General features: G+C 53.3%; 1 protein-coding gene across 8 annotated transcripts in view; it reads right to left on the reverse strand.

Annotated features, from left to right (window-relative positions):
* SLC6A4 (solute carrier family 6 member 4) overlaps window positions 1-24,887 on the reverse strand; it is a 41,619-nt gene that overhangs the window by 3,873 nt on the left and 12,859 nt on the right. For 3 of the 8 annotated variants that reach the window (XM_008270955.4, XM_008270954.4, XM_051824595.2), the window contains exons 2-13: window positions 23,526-23,952; window positions 20,664-20,798; window positions 19,673-19,892; window positions 17,158-17,296; window positions 15,860-15,994; window positions 15,407-15,510; window positions 14,862-14,989; window positions 13,775-13,887; window positions 12,478-12,609; window positions 11,379-11,478; window positions 8,985-9,085; window positions 4,649-4,816 (exon numbers count right to left, since the gene is read on the reverse strand). In XM_008270955.4, the coding sequence (XP_008269177.2) occupies window positions 4,649-4,816; window positions 8,985-9,085; window positions 11,379-11,478; window positions 12,478-12,609; window positions 13,775-13,887; window positions 14,862-14,989; window positions 15,407-15,510; window positions 15,860-15,994; window positions 17,158-17,296; window positions 19,673-19,892; window positions 20,664-20,798; window positions 23,526-23,862 (1,812 nt within the window). In that variant the 5' untranslated portion in view covers window positions 23,863-23,952. Of the gene's footprint in view, window positions 1-4,648; window positions 4,817-8,984; window positions 9,086-11,378; window positions 11,479-12,477; window positions 12,610-13,774; window positions 13,888-14,861; window positions 14,990-15,406; window positions 15,511-15,859; window positions 15,995-17,157; window positions 17,297-19,672; window positions 19,893-20,663; window positions 20,799-23,525; window positions 23,953-24,064; window positions 24,474-24,539; window positions 24,878-24,887 lie in introns of those variants that run through there. The other 5 variants (XM_008270959.4, XM_008270956.4, XM_051824594.2 and 2 more) reach the window with 3 other exon arrangements.

The raw sequence follows: 24,887 nt of genomic DNA on the forward strand, positions 1-24,887 counted from the left end.
GCTCCTGGCTCCTGCCATCGGATCAGCGCGGTGCGCCGGCTGCAGCGCGCCGGCCGCGGCGGCCATTGGAGGGTGAACCAACGGCAAAGGAAGACCTTTCTCTCTGTCTCTCTCTCTCTCACTGTCCACTCTGCCTGTCAAAAAATAAAAAAAATAATAAAAAAAGAAAAAAAAAGAAATTGACCTCTCTCCTTTTTTAAAAATATTTATTTATTTATTTGAAAGTAAGAGTTAGAGAGAGAAGGAGAGGCAGAGAGAGAGAGAGAGAGAGAGAGAGGCTTTCTATCCACTTGTCACTCCCCAACTTGCCCCAACAGACAGAGCTGCACCGATCCAAAGCCGGGAGCTTCCTCCGGGTCTCCCATGCAGATGCAGGGGCCCAAGGTTTTGGGCCATCTTCCACTGCTTTCCCAGGCCATAGCAGAGAGCTGGATCGGAAGTGGAGCAGCCAGGACTTGAACCGGCACCCACATGGGATGTGCTGGCACTGCAGGCAGCGGCTTCACCTGCTATGCTACAGCATAGCTGGCTCCCATCTCTCATGTCTCTTTTTTTTTTTTTTTTTTTGACAGGCAGAGTGGACAGTGAGAGAGAGAGACAGAGAGAAAGGTCTTCCTTTGCCGTTGGTTCACCCTCCAATGGCCGCCGCGGCCGGTGCACTGTGGCCAGCGCACCACGCTGATCCCAAGGCAGTAGCCAGGTGCTTATCCTGGTCTCCCATGGGGTGCAGGGCCCAAGCACTTGAGCCATCCTCCACTGCACTCCTGGGTCACAGCAGAGAGCTGGCCTGGAAGAGGGGCAACCGGGACAGATTCCTGCACCCTGACTGCGACTAGAACCCGGTGTGCAGGCGTCGCTGGGCAGAGGATTAGCCAGTTGAGCCGCGGCGCCGGCCTCTTCTTTTTTATTAACCAAAATTTTATGATACCTGCCTTCCTCACTGTGGGGAGCAACTGAGACTAGACTAAGTTACTGGAATTAAGACTTATTCTATGCATCTGCTCTCCCACAATATGGCGCTGGGAGAGAGACCAAACAACTTCTACACAGCTGTCTCGCCAATTTGACTGATAAACTGCAGGAGCTGATCCTGCTCCTGATTGGAGGAGAGCAGCGTGCTCAGCGTGTGGGCAGCAGAGTTGGGATTGGTGGAAGAGGACTATAAAGGGGGAGAGAGACAACATGCACCAGGAACACCTGAGGAACATCTGAGCAACCCCTGAGAGAGCCAGCTGATGGTGTGCCGCTCCTCCGCGGAAGCGGGGAAAGCGGGGGGGGGGGGGGGGGGGGGGGGGGTGCCACCCCTCCGCGGAGGTGGGGGGCCGGCAGCTAACCCGGGATGGCGTCGTTCCTCCGCGAGTGAGGGAACGGCAGCAAACCCGGGAAGGGGCCGAGCAGACAAAAGAACAGCGCAGGGTCTAGTGTCGTTCCTCCGCGAATGGGGGAGCGACACTCACAGATTGAATATTGGACTTGACGGTCTGTAATATTCTGAGTATTATAAAGCATTTTTAGACCCTTAGGGTACCTTGCGAAAACCACAGCATACTTTTCCCCCTAAGAGATTAACCATGTTCATGGCATAGTGAAGGTTTTTGGGAAGTCTTACAATAAAGAAAACTGAAAAGTGTTCTCCATGAATGAACCTTATAACCTCTTCCTCCAGCAGTAACACCTATGGGTGGCCCATGGAACATCCTCAAAACACGCTTTGGAAACTGTAAATAGAGTCCAGCGAGCACATTTTAAAGATCAGGAAACTGAGGCACAGACAAGGTAAGGGAACTGCTGTCGCCCCGCAGATCTCCTCCTCCCAGTTCTCTAACAGGCTGTGGCGCGCTGCTCCCTGTCTGGCAGCCTGAGGGGGAAGACATGCTTACCCTCCGTCTTACCTCTTCTTATTTATTTATTTATTTATTTATTTTTGACAGGCAGAGTGGACAGTGAGAGAGAGAGACAGAGAGAAAGGTCTTCCTTTTGCTGTTGGTTCACCCTCCAATGGCCGCCGCGGCTGGCGCACTGCGGCCGGCGCACCACGCTGATCCGATGGCAGGAGCCAGGTGCTTCTCCTGGTCTCCCATGGGGTGCAGGGCCCAAGCACCTGGGCCATCCTCCACTGCACTCCCTGGCCACAGCAGAGGGCTGGCCTGGAAGAGGGGCAACCGGGACAGAATCTGGCGCCCCGACCGGGACTAGAACCCGGTGTGCCAGCGCCGCAAGGTGGAGGATTAGCCTAGTGAGCCGCGGCGCCGGCCTTTACCTCTTCTGCTAATGGTTATGAGCTCTGTTACACACCTTTGGGAGACAGTCACTTGTGACCAACTGGAGGAATTTAAGAAAAGGCTGGGATTTGAGGTGCAGTCTACAACTAAGGAATCCTGGCATTTATTAACTAGATTTCCCACCCCTGACCTGACTCTCTGGATCTGAATCATCACACCTACCATAAAGGAGAACATGAAGGGATCACTCCGTGGCCTCAGGACCGAGAGGGTATTACAGGCAATACCAGGGTCCAAGGCTTTTTGGGAGGAATAAGGTCAGAAGAGAACTGATTTGGGTGAGGAAACTAGTCATTTCAAAATTCTGTCTTCCTAAAAAGGAAAAGTAAATCCCAGGTAAAGAAACCCAGTTGTTCTCAGAGCTGCTGTTTTCTCTTTTAAAAAATGTTTAGGGGCCAGCGCCATGGCTCACTTGGTTAATCCTCTGCCTGTGGGCAGTGGAGGATGGCCCAGGTGCTTGGGCCCCTGCACCCACGTAGGAAACCAGGAGGAAGCACCTGGCTCCTGGCTTTGGATTGGTGGAGTGCCGGCCGTGGCGGCCATTTGGGGGGTGAACCAACAGAAGGAAGACCTTTCTCTCTCTCTTTCTCTCTCTCTCTCTCACTGTCTGTAACTCTACCTGTCAAATAAAAATGCTTATTCATTTTTATTTCAAAGGCAGAGGAAGAGAGAGAGAGAATCTCTTCTACCCACTAGTTCCCTCCCCAAATGGCTTCAACATTCAGGTCTGGGCCAGGCTGAAGGCAGGAGCCAAGAACTCCATCCAGGTCTCCCAAGTGGGAGGGCTGGGACTCAAATACCTGCTGCCTCCCAGGAAAATTAGCATGAAGCTGGACTGGGGGCAGAGGTGGGACTCACCCCAGATACTCTGAGAAGAGGACACAGCCCCGAGCAGCAGCTCACCCTGCTTCACAACACCTTCCCCTTCTTGTTTCTTACAAAATGTTTTAGGAAGATTAATGTGATGGTCTCATGTCTGACTTTTGCTTGTAAAAACCCACAGCTAGTCCACCTCAGTTCTTGGGACACTGTAGATTGTAGCATCCTAGCTGTCCCTAAATTCCACCCTTTTCCTTTGAGCCCATCCCCTGCAAAAGCATTCAACTACGATTTATAAGTGACTGCTTCTTCACGCTCCTCTCCATTGTAGCAATCTTACTGTGGCGAGAAACACAGCCCACAAGTACTAACTCAAGTATTCTTAATTCTGGTAAGGTAAAATCTAATACTGCTGGCATGCTGGTGGCTGAGCCACTAACTGTGGCAGCACCTCTAGCACCAATTTCTACATCAACAACCCGTTACCCCAAGGACAAAGGGGAAGCTCCCCCCAATGTGAGAAGAACACTGGAGCTCAGCTCAGGAGCCTCCCTGTAGTGCGTGTTCTTGTGCAAGTTACTGAAGTGAGAACTTGAGCAGCACTACCCCAGCCGCGGTGTCCTGGTCCATCTACCCCAATATCAAAACAAGATCATCCACTGCAGATGCTTTGCAAAGTATGCACTTTTTTTTTTTTTTTTGACAGGCAGAGTGGACAGTGAGAGAGAGAGACAGAGAGAAAGGTCTTCCTTTGCCGTTGGTTCACCCTCCAATGGCCGCCACTGCAGCCGGCGCACCGCGCTGATCCGATGGCAGGAGCCAGGAGCCAGGTGCTTTTCCTGGTCTCCCATGGGGTGCAGGGCCCAAGCACTTGGACCATCCTCCACTGCACTCCCGGGCCATAGCAGAGAGCTGGCCTGGAAGAGGGGCAACCGGGACAGAATCCGGCGCCCCGACTGGGACTAGAACCCGGTGTGCCGGCACCGCAAGGTGGAGGATTAGCCTAGTGAGCCGCGGCGCCGGCCAAGTATGCACTCTTAAACAGATTATAAGGTACTGTTCTTATAATTTTTACAAATGAATCTTGCTAACATGGCAATTTTTTATTGTAATGGCTTGAACCAAAACTATGATATTGTTTTGTGACGATTTTCAAAATACTGCACATGAACATTTTCACCATAATCTTCACTTAAACTGTGTCTATCACACCAGACATCACAGATCTGATGTCCATGCCCAGTGGCCAGAGCAGGCAAAGCAGCTGTCCAGTAGGTTTAGGAAGCGATATCCAACTCACGATGAGTGCTGCCGGGCACCCAACTGATCAGCTCACTCCTGCCATTGTATTTGAGACTGTGGATGACGTGCTAAGATGACAGTGACAGCCATCAACAGGTTTACACCATGGTATAGGTGTGTAAGAATACAAGGCTGGAAACTTCCTGGTGACTTTCATGTGGTCAAAATATCTCTTTTGAATAGAGTATCAGAGAATCCTTTTTCCCTCCAGCTACCAGTCTGAAAACACACACACAAGTACATACCTCTTTAAACGTCCCAGGAGTGATAATCAGCCGGTAAATGATATACGTGGGGATGCAGATGATAGATGAAGCTCCAATGCAGTAGCCCAGGATGATACTCCAGTGGGGATAATTATATTGGAAAAGTCGTAGCTGTGGTGGACTCATCAAAAAACTGCAAATGATAAACTAAAGCAGAAATTGCAAGAAATATTAAAAATCTTAATGACACCAGGCAGCTCTGATAGCACAAGCCCGAAGTGCTAAAGCTAAGATAACTTTGGGGGGATTCCCAGACTCTGCTATATCCCAGACTGAATGCACTGAGTCACCGCCTTCTAACCCCAAGCTGCAGGTCTATAGAACAGCCGTGTGCTTTTGCTTGATCTTCCTCTCCATCCTCTTCCTCAACCCCTAAATGGCGATGTTGCAGCATCCCTAGAGTGAGGGACGTTCCGGCACCCTCTTCAGCACAGCCCAGTGCCAAGGAGAAGAGATACTTCCAGAGAAGGGGCTGGGGGCCCTCTCCAAGCCCCTGCCAGGCGTGGGGCTTCCTATTTCTTGTTTTCATTTCCCCGTATTTTTCAGCCATGATTTTTTGGTCAGATGGAAGCCACCTTATGTCAGGGGAAGATTTCAAGGTTCTCAAGACCTGCTGAGAACTCGGGTTCCTGGGGCTGTTCCTTCCCCCCTTTTGCTCTCTGCGTTAAGCTCCATCGTCGCCTCGGGTTTCAGCAAGGGCAGCTGTGCCATGAGGCCTCTCAACAACGAATGACTGCCCGCCACAGGCCCACATAATGAAAGGAATCAGGGAAGGGAGAAAGCAGCTTAATACACGCTTTGCTTGAAAACTCGACCAAAAAAAAAGTCCCGCGGTGTGTCCCATCCCCCACTTTATGAGTTTCCTTATTTCAGTTTGGTTTCCAGAGAAAGTGTAAATAGCAGTTTTTGCCTAGTAACCGTGTGCTGAATTCGTTACTGCTCTTGATTTAATTTTACTTTATTATTTCATAGCCATAAAAAAGACAGTAATGTAAATTATTTGTGTGGTTAAACATCTATTTATATCCTTTTCTCTCTTTGTCTGCAGGTAATAAAGTGGGAAATTGTTAAACATTCATCCATCTTCTAAGCAGTGTTATCCTAAGTCCAGGAGGAGGCCTTCGGAGCAGCAGCCTGGTCCGCTGCAAACCTTCTTCAGACCTGGAGGCTAAGGAAGATCACCTGGGGACAGGAAGGGGTGGGACTGATAAGGAGGCACCCCCCCCAGCTCCGCTCATCTCAAGGAAGGTGGAAGGTACGTGCGGTGCAGGGAGGGCACACGCTCCACTGCTGCCAGAGGTGTAGCTTGTGACACGGCCCCGCACATCCCAGCTTCTCGGTGCTCATATACAACATGTTCTTCTTTTGTAACTTGGCTTCAGTGAAAAAGAGTATTTATAGGAAGCTACTCATTGTTTACCTAAAGCAGTCTTAAAAAGCCCTGAGCAGGGGGCCTGTTAAGTAAACTCAGAAGTGGAAGACAGATTTGCCTTCTGTTAATTGGGTACTAGAGCACTTGCCTTCTGAGGAGGTGAGTAAAGCTGACATGACGGGGATTGTGCCAGACCCCACATCTCTACAGCAGTGTTGCTGGGCCAAGGAACCCGGTGACCATGCCCCAAGCCCCCCACCCCCACCCCCGGCTGCCACTAGACAGCCCGAAGTTCACAGAAATGAAAATACTGAAAGCCTTCCTGCCAGGATGAGGGTAAGGCCATGAGGTTCTCACCTCATGCCCAATGTTTAAGGGACAGCCAGAATTTCAGTCATCCAGATAAATTAATGCAATTTTAAAAAGACAAGATCCTGGGGCCGGCATTGTGGCATAGCAGGTAAACCACTGCCTGTGACACCTGCATCCCATATGGGTGCAGGTTCGAGTCCCAGCTGCTCCACTTCTGATCCAGCTTCCTGCTAATATGCCAGGGAAAGCAGCGGAGGATGGCCCAAGTGCTTAGGCCCCTGCACCCATAAGGGAGACCAGAAGCTCCTGGTTTCTGCCTGGCCCAGATCTGGCCAGTGCTGTCATTTGGGAAGTGAACCAGTGAATGGAAGATCTTTCTCCCTCTCTAACTCTGCATTTCAGATAAATGAAATAAATCTTAAAAAAAAAAAAAAAAAAAAAAAAGACAGGAGCCAGAGTAAGGTGAGCCACCAGGTTCAGGGTTTGTTCCTGTGCTTAGGAAAAATGTTGGTATTTTGTTCATCATGGATATTTTCGCATGCAATTTAAAATACTGCATTAAAATAGTATTTATAATGAGGACGGAGTTTTTGGGTGTCCCCTTTAATTGTATACCCATGGTGACATTCTCACTTGCCTCCCCCAAGTCTGGGCCCTGGACATCATTTCTTCATTGTATGGATATGCAAAAGTAAACAAATATGCTTCCACTCTCAAGGAATGACAAACCTAGTGTCCCTTCTTCTTTTGAAAAACAAATGGAAGGATTAAATGTAGATAATTTATATTACTATCAGCGCTTCTCAATAAATAACCCATTGTTGTTAGGACTTCTGCTTCTGGTACTATAAGCCAGGCAATTCAGACCAACCCTCACCAAAAGAATACAAAAGTATTCTAATTTTACCTAAAAGCATCAGCAAGTTGATAAAGTAGTAAGGAACCACAAGGCCAAGATGTCAGGGCACGCTAGAGCCCAATACTTGAACCACAGCTGCTTGAGGTGAGCACTGGCTTTGGAGACCTCTGGGATTCAAGGGAATGGAAGTTATGGAGGGATTGTAAGGTACAGAGACACACCGGCAGTGTCGTGGAGACAAAAATAAACATTGTACACGTATTGAGATGTGCAATCACAAAAAAAGTACAGAAATAAAGGGCTGGCCCCAAGGAAGTCAAACCCAGAGCACAAGAAGCGGTAAAGGTAGCTAGCTGTATGTCAAAGAGCTACCCTAAGACAAAATGGGATGGCCAGATAACCCTAGTAAGTTGGAGACAGACTGAAGGAGCAACGCGACAACCTTCTGACCTCTGAAAGTTCTAAAAGTCTTCCGCCTGCCCCGTGAAGTTACACGTAAATGAAAGAATGGAAGGGTAGTCCCTGCTGATGTGCACCGGGTGCCTGTGTGGAGGCCAGCAGGGAATTACTCATGCTGAGGCAAATGTCTCTTCACGTGGACGCCAGCAGGGAGGCCAGGGCCCATAAGCAAGGATGCAGTGAGGACTGAACACATCTCAGCCAGCAGACAACACTTGGATCTCCGCTTCCTCACCCAGGCCCTTTGGCAATAAATGGATGCTACTTGTGACGTGGATCCATGCTGAAGGACCTTTGTGTGGGCCTCTTTTAGAAGATGCACGCAAAATTACAAAGAGGAGATCATGAGGACCCTCCCCAGGGCTTTGCTCAGCAGCACAGAAAATCCTTCCCGACTTGTTAGGTGACTTTGAATCCTTCACATGATGTCACTAAGCCTCAACTTCCTTAAATGTCGAAGGGGAATACCAGAACTATTACTGACTTCATAAGAATATTAAGAAAGTTAAATGAGCAATCGGGGGAAGTTTTAACACAAAGCCAGCCTGGACTAGTACTGCGTCTCCGTACATGTCATTCATCACTACTGTTGAGCAGGGGAGTGATGCAGTAAAGTGACTGAAGACCAGACTGCCCCAGGTGTCGGAAGTCAGAGGAGGGAAGGGCACAGGGACTTCGGAAACGCTGGTCATGTTTTTGCTTCTTGAAATGATTTTGTCTACACTAGCTTGCTCAACTTAGAAAATTTCTTGAAGATGTGCATATGATTTTCATACTTGTCTGAGAATATTGGTAAAAAATGGAATTAACAGTTTATTTTGGTACAAAAATTTCTGAGATACAGTGTTCCCATAATATGTAGTTTCATGAACTTTTTAAAAACCCCTCATTATGCATGAATTTCAAAAATTTGTTTTACCAAAATAAATGTATTTGAGGGGCAGAGAGAGAGCGCCCATCCACTGATTCATTTCCGAAATGCCTGCAACAGCCAGGGCTGGGCCTTGGCAAGAACCACGAGCCAGAAACTCAATCTAGGTCGCCCACTTGAGGCAGGAGCCTAATTACTTCAGCCACTACTGCTGCCTCCCAGCTCTGCATTAGCAGGAGGCAGAAGCTGGAGCCACGAAATGAACCCAGGCACTCTGATGTACAATGCAGATATCTTAGCTGCTACACTCTATGCTGTCTGAACTTCTAAAATGTCATTTCCACAAACCTTTTGAAGTACCCCCTATGTTACACTTCAATAAAATTGATTTTTGCTAAATGTTTGCAGAATCATGAGAAGGAAAAGGGCGATGACAACTCACCAGGAGAAAGAGGGGGCTGATGGCCACCCAGCAGATCCTCCAGAACCATCCAGGGCTGAAGCCAAGCATCTCCTTCACATCACTGCAGAACTGAGTGATGCCTAAAGCCCAAAACAGAGAGATGGAGAGAGTGCACGGGCTGTTCTCCCACCCCTCATCTCAGGACCAGCACTAGCAGCGGCCAGGAGGAAGGGAGCCGAATTCCTGCTGTGGACTACTGTAGCAGGTCTGGAAGTTCCCCAGAGGAGGCTCTCAAGGACACTAACCTGGTCTTAACGTGGGTCTGGAGGATTTGTCATAAAACTGCATTTTTAAAAAGACGTGTTTATCCATTTGAGGGCAGAGTTAGAGTGATCCTCCATCGTCTGGTTCACTTCCCAAATGGCACTACAGCTGGCCAGGCTGAAGTGAGGATGCTGGGACTCCATGTGGAGAACTGGGTGCACCTGGGCCATCCTCTGCTGCTTTCCCAGGCGCCATTAGCAGGGAGCTGGGTTGGAAGTGGAACAGCCAGGACTTGAACTGGCACCCAAATGGGACGCCGGCTTCACAGGCAGTGCATAACCTGCCCTAAAACTGCATTTTTATAACAAACAAAACTTTCTACACAGACCTGGAAGACTGATGGACATCTGGAGAGCGACCTAATGGCCCATTTGATGCCCACACTGCCTTCATAAAACCTCAGCATGCACTGGGTTTTATTGTTATTATAGAAAAGAAAAATGACGACCCTTCCTAACAGAGACTGACTGTTTACTGGAGACTTTCAAGGGAAGTTTTAGCCATAATACTGCACATTCATGTACAGATCTAGAACAGACTTCTACAGAAAGTAACAGGTGCCATGGTGAGAACTGTGTGCTCTGACTGGCGGTGAGTGAGAAGAGGAAGGTGCCGTGTGTGCTGTTGCTTCCCGAGAGCTCCCAGCAGTTCCCAGGGTGAACGTTACACTGATTCACAAACTCTGAACTTTGTCCTCTGAGTTGCTGAGGACAGAGAGAGGACTTCTTTTGTTTAAACAATACCAGGCCTGTGTGCAACTTGAATGTACCCCCACCCCCACCTTCTCCATAGTATGTGTAATGTCTACCATGCTAACGGGGCTTTACCATAGAAAGGGGGTAAATAAACACATTTTAAAAATCAAACAGTCGGGGCTGGCACTATGGTGTAACAGGTTAAGCCTACGCCTGCAATGCCAGCATTCCATATGGGTGCCAGTTCATGTCCCGGCTGCTCCACTTCTGATTCAGCTCCCTGCTAATGGCCCGGGAAGGCAATGGGAGGTAGCGCAAGTGCTTAGGCCCCTGCCACCCACATGGGAGACCCAGACGACTCTCTTGGCTTTACCTAGGCCTTGCTGCTGCAGCCACTTTGGAAGTGAACCAGAGGATGGAGAGGATGGAAGATCTCTCCCTCTACCCATCCCTTGCTCTCTAACTCTGCCTCTCAAATACATAAACCTTATTAAAAAAAAAAAAAAGTCACTTCTTGGTTTTCAGAGGATCATCTCTGAACCTGGTTTCCTCATTTCAGTTGCCTGTACCCTCCCACTCCCTGCCCAGGCACTCTTGGGAGCTCTGCCATTGGGCCCATGTCAGCTCAACCCCATGCTCCTGGAGGTTTCACTCTGATGAAATGCCAGTGCAGGGCCAGAGCAGGCAGACTGAGGATTTTACTGGGCAAATAACACAGGTAAGAGCACTCTCGCCTCTTCCCTAGGAGATGAGCTCCTAAGACCCGCTCAGCAGCAGATTTACTGTGTACTTAGCAAGTGCATTTGCTGCACACTCCTTCCATGCTGTCTCTCCAAGTCTCAGAGCCCCTCAAGATCTTAAACCACTGCCACAGATGAGCTATGTGGAACCCCTCTACTGTCTCCACTGGGTAAACCTTCAAACTCAGCAGGGAAAACAAGTCCTCCGGGTGCAGGCAATCTGTGCACAGAGCGCAGGGGCAATGCTGTGTCTCAAGAAGGCACCCCGGTGAGGTTGTCTTGCGCACCCATCAGAAAGCCACACCTTCTGAATCGCCCCTCCCTGCCTTTCTTTGGTGAAACCAGCCCTCCTCACTGGGTGCCAGCTGAGGAGGGTGGAGGAAGGATCTCTGGTGGAGGAGGCATTTGGCACAGTGGTACGCTGCCGCGTGGGACGTCATCAACCCATACTGGAACGCCTGGGTTCGAGTGCCAGCTCCACTTCCAATTCCAGCTTCCCGCAGACGTGTCCTCTGGGAGGCAGTAGGTGAGATGCCTCGAGGAGTTGGGTCCCCGTGGGATATGTGGATTGAATCAAGGGATTTAAGACAGATCTCTGCCTTCCAAATAAATAAAACCCATAAATAAAATTTTAAAAAACAAAGGGTCTCTGCTGGCTGAAGGAACCATCTTACCATAGAACCAAGACACAGCGACTGCTTCTATGAGCGCGACGGTCAGCACGGCTGGGCCTGTGGCGTACTCCTCCAGCAGCTTCACCACGTAGGCGCCCCCCTGGGGACGAGATCGCGAACCTGGTTAAGGTCCTCCGAGGCGTTGCCCCTCCTTACCATGGGGGCCTGCAGGTGTGTCTTGGTTTAGGTCCAAGGTATGGGTTGTCCAGAATTGTTGTTATCCTAAATATTCCAGAGCCTGCCTGCAGGACTGGCCTGTGCAGCGTGGGCCAGGTTGCACCCTACCAGGCAGCTGCACCCGCCCTGAGGAGCACATTCATCTTGTACTCTCCCCTCACTAAGCTTTAAGAGAGCGCCAAAGGGCCCCTGGGTCTGTTTCCAACTCTCTTCAGTTTCCTGAGCACCTCCTGTATACCCTATGTGCGAGACTTCCCGCCTCTAGAGAGAGGAAGACAACGCGATTCCAGGTACACTGGGCACCTTGGTCATGGTCTGTCTTCTCTGTTAACCCTGTCTGACTGCCTTGGCTCCTTCTCCAGCTGAAGCCCCAGAGTAGTTGCAGTCATGGCTTGAAGATGCCTCGCTATAAACTCCTCAGTGAGTCAGGAGGACACAGCCCGCAGGGACATCTGATGCGCACTGTACAGTATTTGTCTCAGTTACTAACAATTAAAAAAAAAAATCACCAGCAAGGGTCTCACGTCTGTACCATAGTAATCTCTAGAGGAGACAAATGCTTTACCCACGACACGCCAGCCTCCAGATATTCTGCCTAAGAGGCCGTGAGGGCAGTATTCCCACGAAAGCAGCCCTGTGGAGTGGAAAGAGACTGGACAAACACACCCTGGTGTTTCTGCAGGTATTTGGCCATGCCTGAAATCGAGTGAGGTCTACCGTAGAGTGCTGACAGCCTCTGGATACCACAGAGAGCTCAGAACGAACTTTCGTCTCCTAGATGCAAAACCTTCTAACAGCAGTAGCATTTCCCTTCCTTGAGCCCCAAAGCCAGGGCACTGCGTAGGGCAGAAAGAAACAGCTTCTTTTAGCATTCTGTTGTCGTAGGGGAGGTCGGCTCAGAGCTGAGGGGGGTGGTACTTACAAAAGTCAGTGTGATCAGAGAGCCAAAGAAGCAGGTAATGACCACGAGGAGCACGAACCACTCGCGACGCTTGGCCCAGGTATGCGGAAACTCATCCAGCACGGCCGTGATCACCCCCTCCAAGCCTGCGAACTGGGAGGTACACACAGGTGGTCAGCGGGGCGGCTCTGGGACAGCGGACTGGAGGAGGGCAAGACTGCCGTGCGAGCGGTCCAGCGGATCGTGACCAGTTGGCCAGATGCACTGGCCCACGGAGACATCCTGCTCTATGCTGTCACTCAGCCCATCACTAGGGACATCCAGGAAAGAAAAGCTTGGGATGTGAGCTCCTGTGGGAGACTGCTTACACCATGAAGGCCAACTCAGTGCTGAGACTCACTCCACATGCATCAGTGCACTGAGCTAAATGCTGGGTGGGACTGCACCTTGGCTGGTGGGTGGATCATGCCATCAAGGGACCGTGAAAGTGACAGGTCACATATGCTTCCCCAGCATCACCCCATTAGAGTCTAACCCATTAAGCCCCAAGCTTTTAACTCAGCAAAAGTTTCAATAATATTTCATAGTTACCATAAGTAATCTATTTATTACTGTCTTTTTAAAAGAAAACATTTATTTGGAAGGCAAGGCTGTAGAGAGAGAAGGGAGAAGGAACTTGCATGGGCTGGTTCACTCCCCAGATGGCTGCAACAGCCACATGTGGGCCTTGCGTAAGCCAGGAGCTCCATTCTGGTCTCTCATGTGAGTGGCAGGGGCCCACGCACTTGGGCCAGCCGCTGCTGCTTTCCCAGGTGCATCAGTAGGGAGCTGGAGCAGAAAAACAGCAGCAAGGATTCAAGCCAGCACTGTGCTATGGGATGCCAGCTGCAAATGGTGGCTTAACCTACTGCACCACCATGCCTGTGCCCTCCCTTTAGGTTTTTACAGGAGAGAGAGAGGAGAGAGAGAGAGGGAGAGGAGAGGAAAGAGAGAGGAGAGGAAAGAGAGAGGAGAGGAAAGAGAGAGGAGAGGAAAGAGAGAGGAGAGGAAAGAGAGAGGGAGAGAGAGAGGAGAGGAGAGAGAGAGAGGAGAGGAGAGAGAGAGGAGAGAGAGAGAGAGAGGAGAGAGAGAGAGAGAGAATGGGATCTAATGTGTTAAGGTACTAGAGGTGGTAAGCTCCATTACCAGGTGCACCTGGGCAATGCCCGGGAGAGGTGGCCGACAAGGCCTGGACCAACTCAGTGGGAGGGGATGGGTACAGCCACCTGCTCTCCTCTCTTCTCCTCTCCAGAGCCCATTTCCCTCCCCATTCACTCACCGTGCTGTCCAAGCCCAGTGTGATTAGCATCAGGAAGAAGATGATGGCAAAGAAAGTGGATGCTGGCATGTTGGCTATGGCTTCCGCATACGTGATGAAGAGGAGGCTGGGGCCTGAGACGGGGGCGAGAGGAGGACGTGGACGCTGAGACCTGACCTGCAAAGATGTCACCACAGAACAGCCACCCCTACAACACACGTGACCCAGGCTTTAACATGAACCTAGTGCTTTGCTTCCTTGTGCTCCACACACATTTCCTGGCCACCCCAACATTCTGGGAGGCATCTACTCTGCAATTAACACAGGGGAAGGAAACCGGCCCACGACCCAAAGACCAGCAATGCTGCACACAAGATTAGGCATTTCCACCGTGTGACTGTCCAGAGGGGACTTTATCGGGCCAAGATTGGTAATCTCTGAAATCCCATGGCATTCAGCCCCCTTTGATATCGTTTGTTCCAGAATAGATGTTGCTTTCCATAGTGTCACAGTGGCCTAAGGCAGAGAACAGGACCTCCTGCTATTGTAAAGTGACATGAGGGACACATCTTCCGCTCCCACGGGCCAGCCAGGAGCACTGCTGTCACAGATGCCAGGTGGGTCAAAGCACCACAGCAGGCCAAAGACACAGGTGTATTGACAAAGGAGTCCTGAGACTTTGTTGCTCTTTTTTCTAAACCTCACAGTGCAGCAAAACAGCCGTTTCAGCTAAATTTTATTTTTCTGCAAGCACAGTTTTAAGGTCTAATAATTATTTGCTTACCAGACTTGGACCCATTACAGGACCCAAACTTGGATTCAAAGCCATCATCCTAGCCATCTTTTCCAGCCCATGGGATTTGGAAGGCCTTACCCAGTCCTGGGAGCCACAGGGAGCTGCTTCCCCTCCCCAGCCCCCAGCCCCCAGCCCCCAGCCCCCCTCCACCACAGCCTGAACACATGGAAAGGGGCGAGATCCCCACAGCATGTTTCTCTCAAACCTCTGGACTCGTATAGGAACACTTAGAAATAATTCAGAAATCAGATACTGGTCAGGAGCAAAGCAGTCCAGCAGGAGCAAGGAGCCCAAGAGAGCCTGGGGTCCTACCCGCGTCTCTGGCCACCTCAGACACATCTTCGTTCCTCATCTCCGCCATGTACCCGAGCACTGTGAAGATGACGAATCCGGAAACAAAGCTGGTCATGCAGTTCACCACGCTGGTCACCAGGGCGTCTCTGGAGTGGAAACCCGGAGGGCTGAGACAGTTCCGAGGTGGGACCTGTGCCAACCCTGCTGAGCAGGGCCCACCTGGCAAGGCCAGAGGCTACACTCAAAGGAACTCAAGCCTGCCCCTTCCCTGCGACAGCCCAGCCTCTCTGGTCAGAAGCACACACTGCTGTGACCACATGCATGGCCTGGGGGCAAGAGCAGAGAGGGGTGGGTGCTCTGTTCATGGGTGAATTGGCCAGGGACCTGTGACACCACCGAGGGGCACAATCATCACGTGGGCCCAGTCAGGTTTGAGGCCATGGTTTTTTCTTTTCTTTTTCTTTTCTTTTCTTTTTTTTTTTTTAGGGCATTTCAATACGCCGCCTTCAGCTGACCTATCCTCACTTGACTTTGAGCCTTTGCTGGGGGCTGCATATACTCACTGGTAACAGTTGTTGTTGAACTTGTTGTAGCTGGCGAAGGCCAACAGGACCCCAAAGCCCGGCCCGAGAGAGAAGAAGATCTGAGCGGCAGCATCCACCCACACCTGGAGCACAGCAGGGAAGGGGTGCAGGGGTGAGGGCTGAGATTCAGGCCACCGCTGGGCACAGCAGACCCCGCATACCTCACACACTGGCGCAGATGTGCAGAGAGGAGAACCAGTATTCAAGGTTTATTCCAGGATGGCCACATAGCAAGTACAGACACGTGCAGTCTCTCTCCCTGTCATTTAGCATAAACCCATCCAGTGGACTCAAACTGTAGTTTTTAATGCTTATATTTCTGGCTCAATTGCAGATGTGCACATTGAAACTAAATGCCATCTGCCCCTGCTGTCAGAGAAGGACTAGCTTCATGTAGGAAAATGACAGGCTCTGTTCCCCTGCGCATCTTACCCCTGTCTCGAGGAGTTTTTGCCAGTTGGGTTTCAGGTAGAAGAGAACACCTCTCCAGGCTCCGGGGAGGGTGGCCCCCCTCACCAGCAGGATGGACAGGATGATGTAGGGGAAAGTGGCTGTCACCCACACCACCTGTGAGGAAGGAGAGCGGACAGGGCATCACCACGCTGTTGCAGGGAGGGCGCATGCCAGCGTCATTCCTGAAGATGTTCGGGTGAGGAGGTCTGTCCCTTCCTGTCATTTCAGGAGGCAGGGTGGTATGGAGGAGAGGCCACAGCCTTCAGCGTGAGACAGAGAGCAGAGTCAGCATGGCCAGAGGCTGCACTCAGACGTGAAATGGGGATAAGATCTAGTGGGAAACAAGAGTGTTAGCCAGTGGAAAGCACTGAGCATGTCCATGTAAACTGTCACCACCATTGTGACAGCAGAACCCACTGGTTAAAGAAACTGAAAAATAAATTAGGGCTGGTGCTGTGGCACAGCGGGTTAAAGCCCCAGCCCGCAGTGCCGGCATTCCATATGGGCACCAGTTCGGGTCCTGGAGGCTCCTCTTCCGATCCAGCTCTCTGCTGTGGCCTGGGAAAGCAGTAGAAGATGGCCCAAGTTCTTGGGCCTCTGCACCCGCATGGGAGACCTGGAGGAATCTCCTGGCTCCTGGCCACAGATCAGCTCAGCTCTGGCCGTTGCAGTCATTTAGGGAGTGAACCAGCAGAATGGAAGACCTGTCTCTCTCTCTGGCTCTACCTTTCTCCGTAACTCTGTCTTTCAAATAAATAAATCTTTTTAAAAATCAATCAATCAATCAATCAGATAATGGCTCTTGGAATTGACCTATTTCTAGAATTTTCTAACGTGGTCAAAGAGACAGGGCCGGCGCCACGGCTCACTAGGCTAATCCTCCGCCTTGCGGCGCCAGCACCCCGGGTTCTAGTCCCAGTCGGGGCACCAGATTCTGTCCTGGTTGCCCCTCTTCCAGGCCAGCTCTCTGCTGTGGCCCGGGAGTGCAGTGGAGGATGGCCCAGGTGCTTGGGCCCTGCACCCCATGGGAGACCAGGAGAAGCAGCTGGCTCCTGCCATCGGATCAGCGCAGTGTGCTGGCCGAGGTGGCCGTTGGAGGGTGAACCAACGGCAAAGGAAGACCTTTCTCTCTTCTCTCACTGTCCACTCTGCCTGTCAAAAAAAAAAAAAAAAGAGAGAGAGAGAGAGAGAGACGGAGCATCATGGGATGTGTTAGGTATGAAGGAAACAATGGCTGTGCCCCGGCCTGTCTGCATCGGCAGCTAGGTCCTCCTCACCTTGCCAGATGTTTTGACACCTTTCCAGATGCTGAAGTAGATAATAGTGAAGATCAGCATGATGCAGAGGGCTAGCTGCCAGCTGATGCCCCCCAGGGCCTGGAGCCCCTTAGACCGGTGGATCTGCAAGACGTGGCGCCTGGAGTGAGAAAGAAAGGCCCCTGAGAGATCTGGACAGTGACCTGAACACACACACTGGCACGTCCAGGAAGGTAGCCAGGGGAAAAGGACACTGTGCTGTGTGGACCAAGTGGTCACACAGGGCCTCAGGAAGGGCTGGCACTGGCCCTGCCCCATGGACAGGGTTAGCAGCACATTGACAGTGCTCGGGCCAAGGCACACTTTCTGGTCTCTCCTTTGCTGGCTGGGAGCCGAGTCCCTCTGGCCAACACGACAGCTGGTCTTTGGTTACGTGAAGGTTTGTAGGAAGGGGTTGCAGGTACCTTCCCATACCTGGAAGTACCTCTTTTGGGACTTCCATTGAGTGAACTTCCAGCATTAAAAAAGACCATCTCTGGGGCCAGAGCTGTGGCTTAGCAGGCAAAGCCACTGCCTGTGATGCCGGCATCCCATGTGGGCACCAGTTCGTGTCCTGGCTGCTTCACTTCCGATCCAGCTCCCTGCTAAGCAGGCCCGTGTCCGTGTGCACATCCCCTCTCTGCTGGAGGCTGAGTGGGGGCAAGAACACAGGGTTCTTGCGCAAGATCTGTGTCTACACGGACGACTTCACGGACCTCTTGGGTGTCCTGGAGGCAGATTCGGCCATCCGCGCGGCGGACATCAAGTGCCTGCTCACCTACAAGCCCGATGTGTACACCCACCTGAGCATCTACCGCGCCAACCGCTGGCACCTCGGCCCCACGCTCTACGACAGCCGCTTCCAGCTCGGGGGCGGGGCCTGTGCCAACAACGTGGAACTGACCTAGTGGGATGACCACGCCCTGGCCTCCCCCGCCGGGGCCGGGTCCTCCTGGCCTCTTCCTCCTGGTCCGGAGAAAGCCAAGCCCCCCCAGCTCTGAGGACAAGGTCGCCCAACAACTGCCTGCATCTCCGATCCCCTTGGACTTGTGCCCCGGCTGCCGCTGCCCCCCCCCCCCAGAGGGCGGGGCCTTCTGCCTCCCTCTTCCTCGCAGCTCCGCTCTGCAGCCCAGGGCCATGGGGTTGGTGCAGACACCCAAGAAAAGAGCCCGCCTTGGCCACCGTCACCCCGCCACACCTCTCCTCCACCTGCACTCTCCCACTCTCCTTCCCACCTCTCACGGGGAAAACAGTGCTTCCAGTCCCTCCCCGTGGAGCCTCTAGTGCGGGGCCAGGGCTAGCAGGCCTGAGCGTGCCATTTAGCCAGGAGGTTCTTGCGCCCACTCAGCCCCCGGCAGAGAGGTGATGTGCACCACGGACACGGGCCCGCCTCCTCTGCCAGCTGGAAGATGGCCCAAGTGCTGGAGCCCCTGCACGCATATGGGAGACCCAGAAGAAGCTCCTGGATTCTAATTTCCGCTCAGCCCAGCTCTGGCCATTGCAGCCTCTTGGGGAATGAACCAGGGGATGAAAGATATCTTTCTCGGCCGTTGCCGCGGCTCACTAGGCTAATCCTCCGCCTAGCGGCGCCGGCACACCGGGTTCTAGTCCCGGTTGGGGCGCCGGATTCTGTCAAAAAAAAGTTAAAAAAATAAATAAAAAGAAAGATATCTCTCTCTTTCTCCCTCTGTACCTCTGCCTTTCAATAAATCTTTTTTTTTTTTTTTTTGACAGGCAGAGTGGACAGTGAGAGAGAGAGACAGAGAGAAAGGTCTTCCTTTGCCGTTGGTTCACCCTCCAATGGCCGCCGCGGCCGGCGCGCTGCGGCCAGCGCACCGCGCTGATCCGATGGCAGGAGCCAGCTGCTTCTCCTGGTCTCCCATGGGGTGCAGGGCCCAAGCACCTGGGCCATCCTCCACTGCACTCCCTGGCCACAGCAGAGAGCTGGCCTGGAAGAGGGGCAACCGGGACAGAATCCGGCGCCCCGACCGGGACTAGAACCTGGTGTGCCGGCGCCGCTAGGCGGAGGATTAGCCTAGTGAGCCGCGGCGCCGGCCCTTTCAATAAATCTTTAAAGAAAAAGAAAATACTTCCTCCTGGCATCTTCATCCAAGGGTATAAAGTCACATTATAAACCAAAAACTACTTGAGTAGTTCCAAACTATTGAAGAAGCATGGAGACTCTGTTTCCACAACAGTTAGCCAAAAGGGGGGCACGGGAAGGAGGTGGTTCTGCTGTAGGGGAGTAATTCTGCACCGTGAGGGCAGGGATCGGACTGGGCACGTCGGCACATGAGAAGGGATCAGGGAAGCCCAATTATGGGGCACCTGAGGTGAAGCTTCCCAGCTCCAAAACCTGCCTGGGGCCAGCCCTGCCACTTCCTCACACTGGCTCCCCCTCCCCCTGGGTAGCCTCCTCTCTCAGCACCTGCCAAGAGGGGCATGGCCTGCCCACAACAGAGCACACACACACACACACACACCCCGGCCCACTTACGTGTAAAACTCCTCAGCAGGGGATGTGGAGTGGAGCGTCCAGGTGATGTTGTCCTCTGAGAAGTAGTTGGTGCAGTTGCCAGTGTTCCAGGAGTTCTCGCAGCTGGTCCAGGGCAGCTGGTCCGTGAAGGAGGAGATGAGGTAGTAGAGGGCCCAGGCCATGATGGTGTTGTAGTAGGAGGCGATGTAGAAGGCAATGATGCAGATGGCAAAGCCGATCCCTGGGGCAGCCCAACAGTGACAGGCTGAGACGGGGCCCGAGAGTCCACAACCCGGGGGGGGGGTGGGGGGTGGGGGGGACTGCCATCCATCCGTCTGGGAGTTGGAGAGGAAAGTGCCAGCGCCATCAGTCACCCGTGGGAGTTTCCAAAGTGTCATGTTTTAGAAAATGTGTGTGTTACTCATGCCTTAAAGTGTTCTGCTTTAGTTTACTTTTTTTTTTTTTTTTTTTTTTTTTGACAGGCAGAGTGGACAGTGAGAGAGAGAGACAGAGAGAAAGGTCTTCCTTTGCCGTTGGTTCACCCTCCAATGGCCGCCGCGGCCGGCGCGCTGCAGCCGGCGCACCGCGCTGATCCGATGGCAGGAGCCAGGAGCCAGGTGCTTTTTCCTGGTCTCCCATGGGGTGCAGGGCCCAAGCACCTGGGCCATCCTCCACTGCACTCCCTAGCCACAGCAGAGGGCTGGCCTGGAAGAGGGGCAACCGGGACAGAATCCGGCGCCCCGACCGGGACTAGAACCCGGTGTGCCGGCGCCGCTAGGCGGAGGATTAGCCTAGTGAGCCGCGGCGCCGGCCTGCTTTAGTTTACTTTTAATTGCCACTTATGCTCTTAAGAATTTCATGCAATTTGGTCAAAAATGGACTCAAGTTATCTCCCAGACATACCCAAGACCCAGGTGGATTCCAGAGGAAGGTCCCCAGCTCCCGCCCAGGGATGGGCAACACTACCTCCTGGAAGGCCTCATTCACACAGGCACCCAAGCCCTTCAGTTACCTTTGAAAATCGGGCAGATTTTCCGCCATATGGAAATGCATCCATTTCGGTGGTACTGGCCCAGCGCAAGCTCCATGTAGAAGAGTGGGATCCCCCCAAAAACGGCCATGATGGTGTAGGGGAGGAGGAACGCTCCTGAGGCAGAGGAAAGACAATCTCAGTCCTGCCCACCCCGTCCCAGGACAGTCCAGTAGCTCTGCACACAGGGAGCCCCGCCAGGAATCACAGGGCCACCTGCTGCACGGGCCCCCTGTGCTCCCTGTCTTGGGGCCTTGCCACAGCAGAGGTAGACAGAGCTCCACAGCTTTATAAAAGGAGGCGTCAGAGAGGCCCGTGGAGTTAGTGGAAAGGAAGCTGCGTTGGGAGCCAACGGACAGGCGCTGGGCACCGTCACTCCTGGCGTCTGGGGAACGCTGGCATGCTTCCCTTCTCTGATCTCCATTTCCTCCCCAGACAAGGAAAGGCTGAGAAGAGCCGAGGTTCTCAACCTGCCATGCTCTGCTGGGGAGCCTAGAAACTCACACCCAGGGGCCGGTGCTGTGGTGTAGCGGGTAAAGCCACTGCCTGCAGTACTGGCATCCCACATGGGCGCCGGATCAAGTCCAGGCTACTCCACTTCCAATCCAGCTCCCTACTAATGCACCTGGGAAAGCAGCGGAAGATGGTCCAAGTCCTTGGGCCCCTGCACCCACGTGGGAGACCAGAAGACACTCCTGGCTCCTGGCTTTGGATAAGCCCAGCTCCTGCCATTGCAGCCATTTGGGGAGTGAACCAGCAGAAGGAAGACCTTCTTTCTTTGCCTCTACCTCTTTGTAACTTGTAACTTTGTAAATAAATCTTGAAAGAAAGAAAGAAAGAAAGAAAGAAAGAAAGAAAGAAAGAAAGAAAGAAAGAAAGAAAGAAAGAAAGACCCTCACATCCAGATTCCCAGCTCCACCCAGACCTCCAAAGCAGTCTCCCACGTGGTGACACAAATGCTTTTGAAGCTCCCAGGTGATTTTTTTTTTTAAATTTTTTTTTGGGGGGGGGACAGGCAGAGTGGACAGTGAGAGAGAGAGACAGAGAGAAAGGTCTTCCTTTACCGTTGGTTCACCCTCCAATGGCCGCTGCAGCCGGCGCACCGCGCTGATCCAAAGGCAGGAGCCAGGTGCTTCTCCTGGTCCCCATGGGGTGCAGGGCCCAAGCACTTGGGCCATCCTCCACTGCACTCCCTGGCCACAGCAGAGAGCTGGCCTGGAAGAGGGGCAACCGGGACAGAATCCGGCGCCCCGACCAGGACTAGAACCCCGTGTGCCGGCGCCGCAAGGCGGAGGATTAGCCTACTGAGCCGCGGCACTGGCCTAGCTCCCAGGTGATTCTGAGGCAATCAGTGCAAGGCCCCTTGGGACAGAGCGCCTGGCGCACCCTGTGCAACTGCTGTGACCACCTACGAGGCGCTGAACGTGTGCGTGTTCACTGGTGTTATCCATGGCTCCAGACACAGCTCACTGCTAACGTGGCTGTATCTCGGGGATTCCTCACAGGCCAGCTTTCCAGGTGTGGCTAAAGGGAGTTTTCCAAACAAGCAAGCACGAAGCTGCCGCTCCCCTAAGTCTCGCGCCTGCGGCTGGCCGAGGGTTGCTCACGAGCAGCCAGAGGTTTAGCCCACAGCTGGGTCAGCTGCAGCTTTCCCTCCCATGAAAAGCTTTGAACCTGGAAACCTGAAGTCCGGGCGACTCAGAAAGGTCCACATAACTTACAGTCAGGCTGCGTGAACCTGGCTTGAGAATAAAAACCACATCGTGTTTCCACTGTGGCCTTCATCCAGCGGGCCGGCCTGGTCAGCCTTCCGGGAAAGAGCAAGCAGAGTGGAGACACCACCAGGGACCTGTAATGCTCAGGCTAAAGGGGAGTCCTCCCAAACCAGAGCCAAGGTGATTGCCACGTCCGCTCCTCCCAGGCAGGAAGCCGTGAGCTTCCCAGGGGCCCCACTGGAACTGCCTTTGCAGCCACACGGACAGGAGTCTTTAAAGGTACAGCCAATCCAGCCAAGTCTGTCCGGCCACAGAAGAGGTGGGGCGACACAAATGAATTATCCCTCAAACCTCAGTGTAGTGGCCTCCCCAAGCCTGCTACCAGTGCTGGCAAAACACAAAAGGACTGCTTTGACACCAGTGTATGTCCCTTCCCTATTCGGATAGCAGGTGCCATCACATCACAGAGGCATTGCACCTGCTGCACTCTCCCTGCTCAGCTATCACCCTGCTCCCACCAGGTTCACAAACTCACAGCCATTGTCAGCTACTTGGGTTTTTGCTCATCTACAAGTTAACTGCTCTAGAGGCTTGAGGAGTGCAAAGAGGGACAAGATATGGTCTCTGGCCTCAAAAGTCCAATCCCACGCATGGCTTGGGGTTGGCACGCTGTGGTCGGGCTCACTTGGGGATTTCGCTGGGGCTGGCAACCAAAGCTTGGGGCCTGGGTTAACTCCCTTCTGACCTCACACAGATGTGTGTGAGAGCCCAGGAGGGCCTGGAGCCGCCTCCCACTTCTTCCTGACGCGGCTCCAGCCCCTCTGCACTCTCTGGAGCAGAGGCTGCCTGCAGGAGTGAAGGCACAGTGGAGGCCCCCACGTGGGGGGCTAGGGGACATGGGGTGACCAAGGCAGCTCGGAGGATGCTGGGACCTGCGAGGTCAGGTTTGGGCGTGCTGTCGTCCCGTCTCACACCCCAGAAAGCCTCGGACACACTTTTGGCTCTCTGAAAGGCCCAGCGGCCACGCTCCCAGACTGTCAGCTAATCTGCACAGAAGGAAACCACGGCCCATCGGCCGCCCTCGCAGGAGGCTCCGCAGCCCGCCCTGGGCCCAGCGCGCGGTACTGACCGCCTCCGTTCTGGTAACATATGTAGGGGAAGCGCCACACGTTGCCCAGGTCCACGGCGTAACCGATGACCGAGAGGAGGAAGTCCACCTTCTTGCCCCAGGTCTCCCGCCCTCCTGGATGAGCCTCCGCCTCCAGCGTGGTCGTGGCTGCCAAGATAGCGTGGCCAGCGTCGTCTCCAGCACCAGGGCCGGGCACCCCCGAGTACCCATTGGACAGCTGGCCGGGCTCCGCCTTGTCGCCCGCCACGCCCTTCCGCAGCACCCCGCTGCCCCGGCAGTCCTCTCCGTCCTTGCAGGCTGAGCGCCCGGGCTGAGCGTTCAGGGGTGTGGTCTCCATGCTGCTGCTCAGTGAACGGTGCCGACGCCCATCTGCCGCGGCCCGGACGGAGCCCCTCGCAGCTTCCTTTCGCCAGGACCCGGAGCTCTGCTGGAAAGGCACCCAGAGAAAGCAGAGTAAACGCAGGCCTTTTCCTTGCCTCTGGGCTTAGTTATCAGGATTACAAACGCACTTGTGAAATGTCAATAAAATATTTTCCTACCTGTGATGCAGGTGTCCAATCGCATTCAATTTGAAAAGGAAACAAAACAAAGCAGAGTAGACAGCAAATCACCAAGGTCTTGCACAGGCTGCAAGACCCCAGCATCCGCTTCCCCACGAGGGACCAGCAGCCCGGAACAAAGGAGGCAGCAGCCAGCTCCAAAGCCTCACCGAGCACTGGCCCTGTCCGGGCCGGGCTGGGAAGACGGCCCCAGGCGGCAGGAAGTGATCACTCCCCTACCTCGGCTCAGTACCCCAGGCTATTTTCTATAAACTACAGCCAGGGTTTTAAAAGGAAAAGGACAGAGGGCAGAGGTGACAGGGCCACCCTTGGTGAGGCACCCCAGCCCTGGGCGGTCTCCCGCTGCCTTCCGCCCATGTCAGGCACGCTCTGGGCAGACTGGAGGCCCTGTGCACTTGGCCCCTCTGCATCCCTGTTCTGTACCGCGAGTCCCACGGGGGCTTCCCCAGCTCACCATGTGTGCCCCGGCCTCTCCCCAGCAGCCAGCAGGCAGGGAGAGCCCAGAGAAGAGTCCCTGTGCGTGGTGTGGCCGGGGCCTCTGTCCCTGAGCGTCTTAGTGGGGAGCCCAGGGCCGCCGTGCTGTCATTTCCCCGCCACAGGCTGGGGAACAGGGTGCCGGCTCGCTCTCCTCACGACCACGGTAGGAGCCATCCAACACGGAGCAGAAACCTGAGCCCTTTTGGACTTTAAACCTAAGGACTGTTATAAATTTGTAGGCAGCCAAGACTCCCAGCCCACTTGGCTTCCTCTGGGCCTTGGCTTTCCCAAGTCCTGGAACAGTTTGGGAGTGATGCCACGTTCC

The sequence above is a fragment of the Oryctolagus cuniculus genome, chromosome 17 (genome assembly GCF_964237555.1).
Source record: "Oryctolagus cuniculus chromosome 17, mOryCun1.1, whole genome shotgun sequence".
NCBI lineage: Eukaryota > Metazoa > Chordata > Mammalia > Lagomorpha > Leporidae > Oryctolagus > Oryctolagus cuniculus.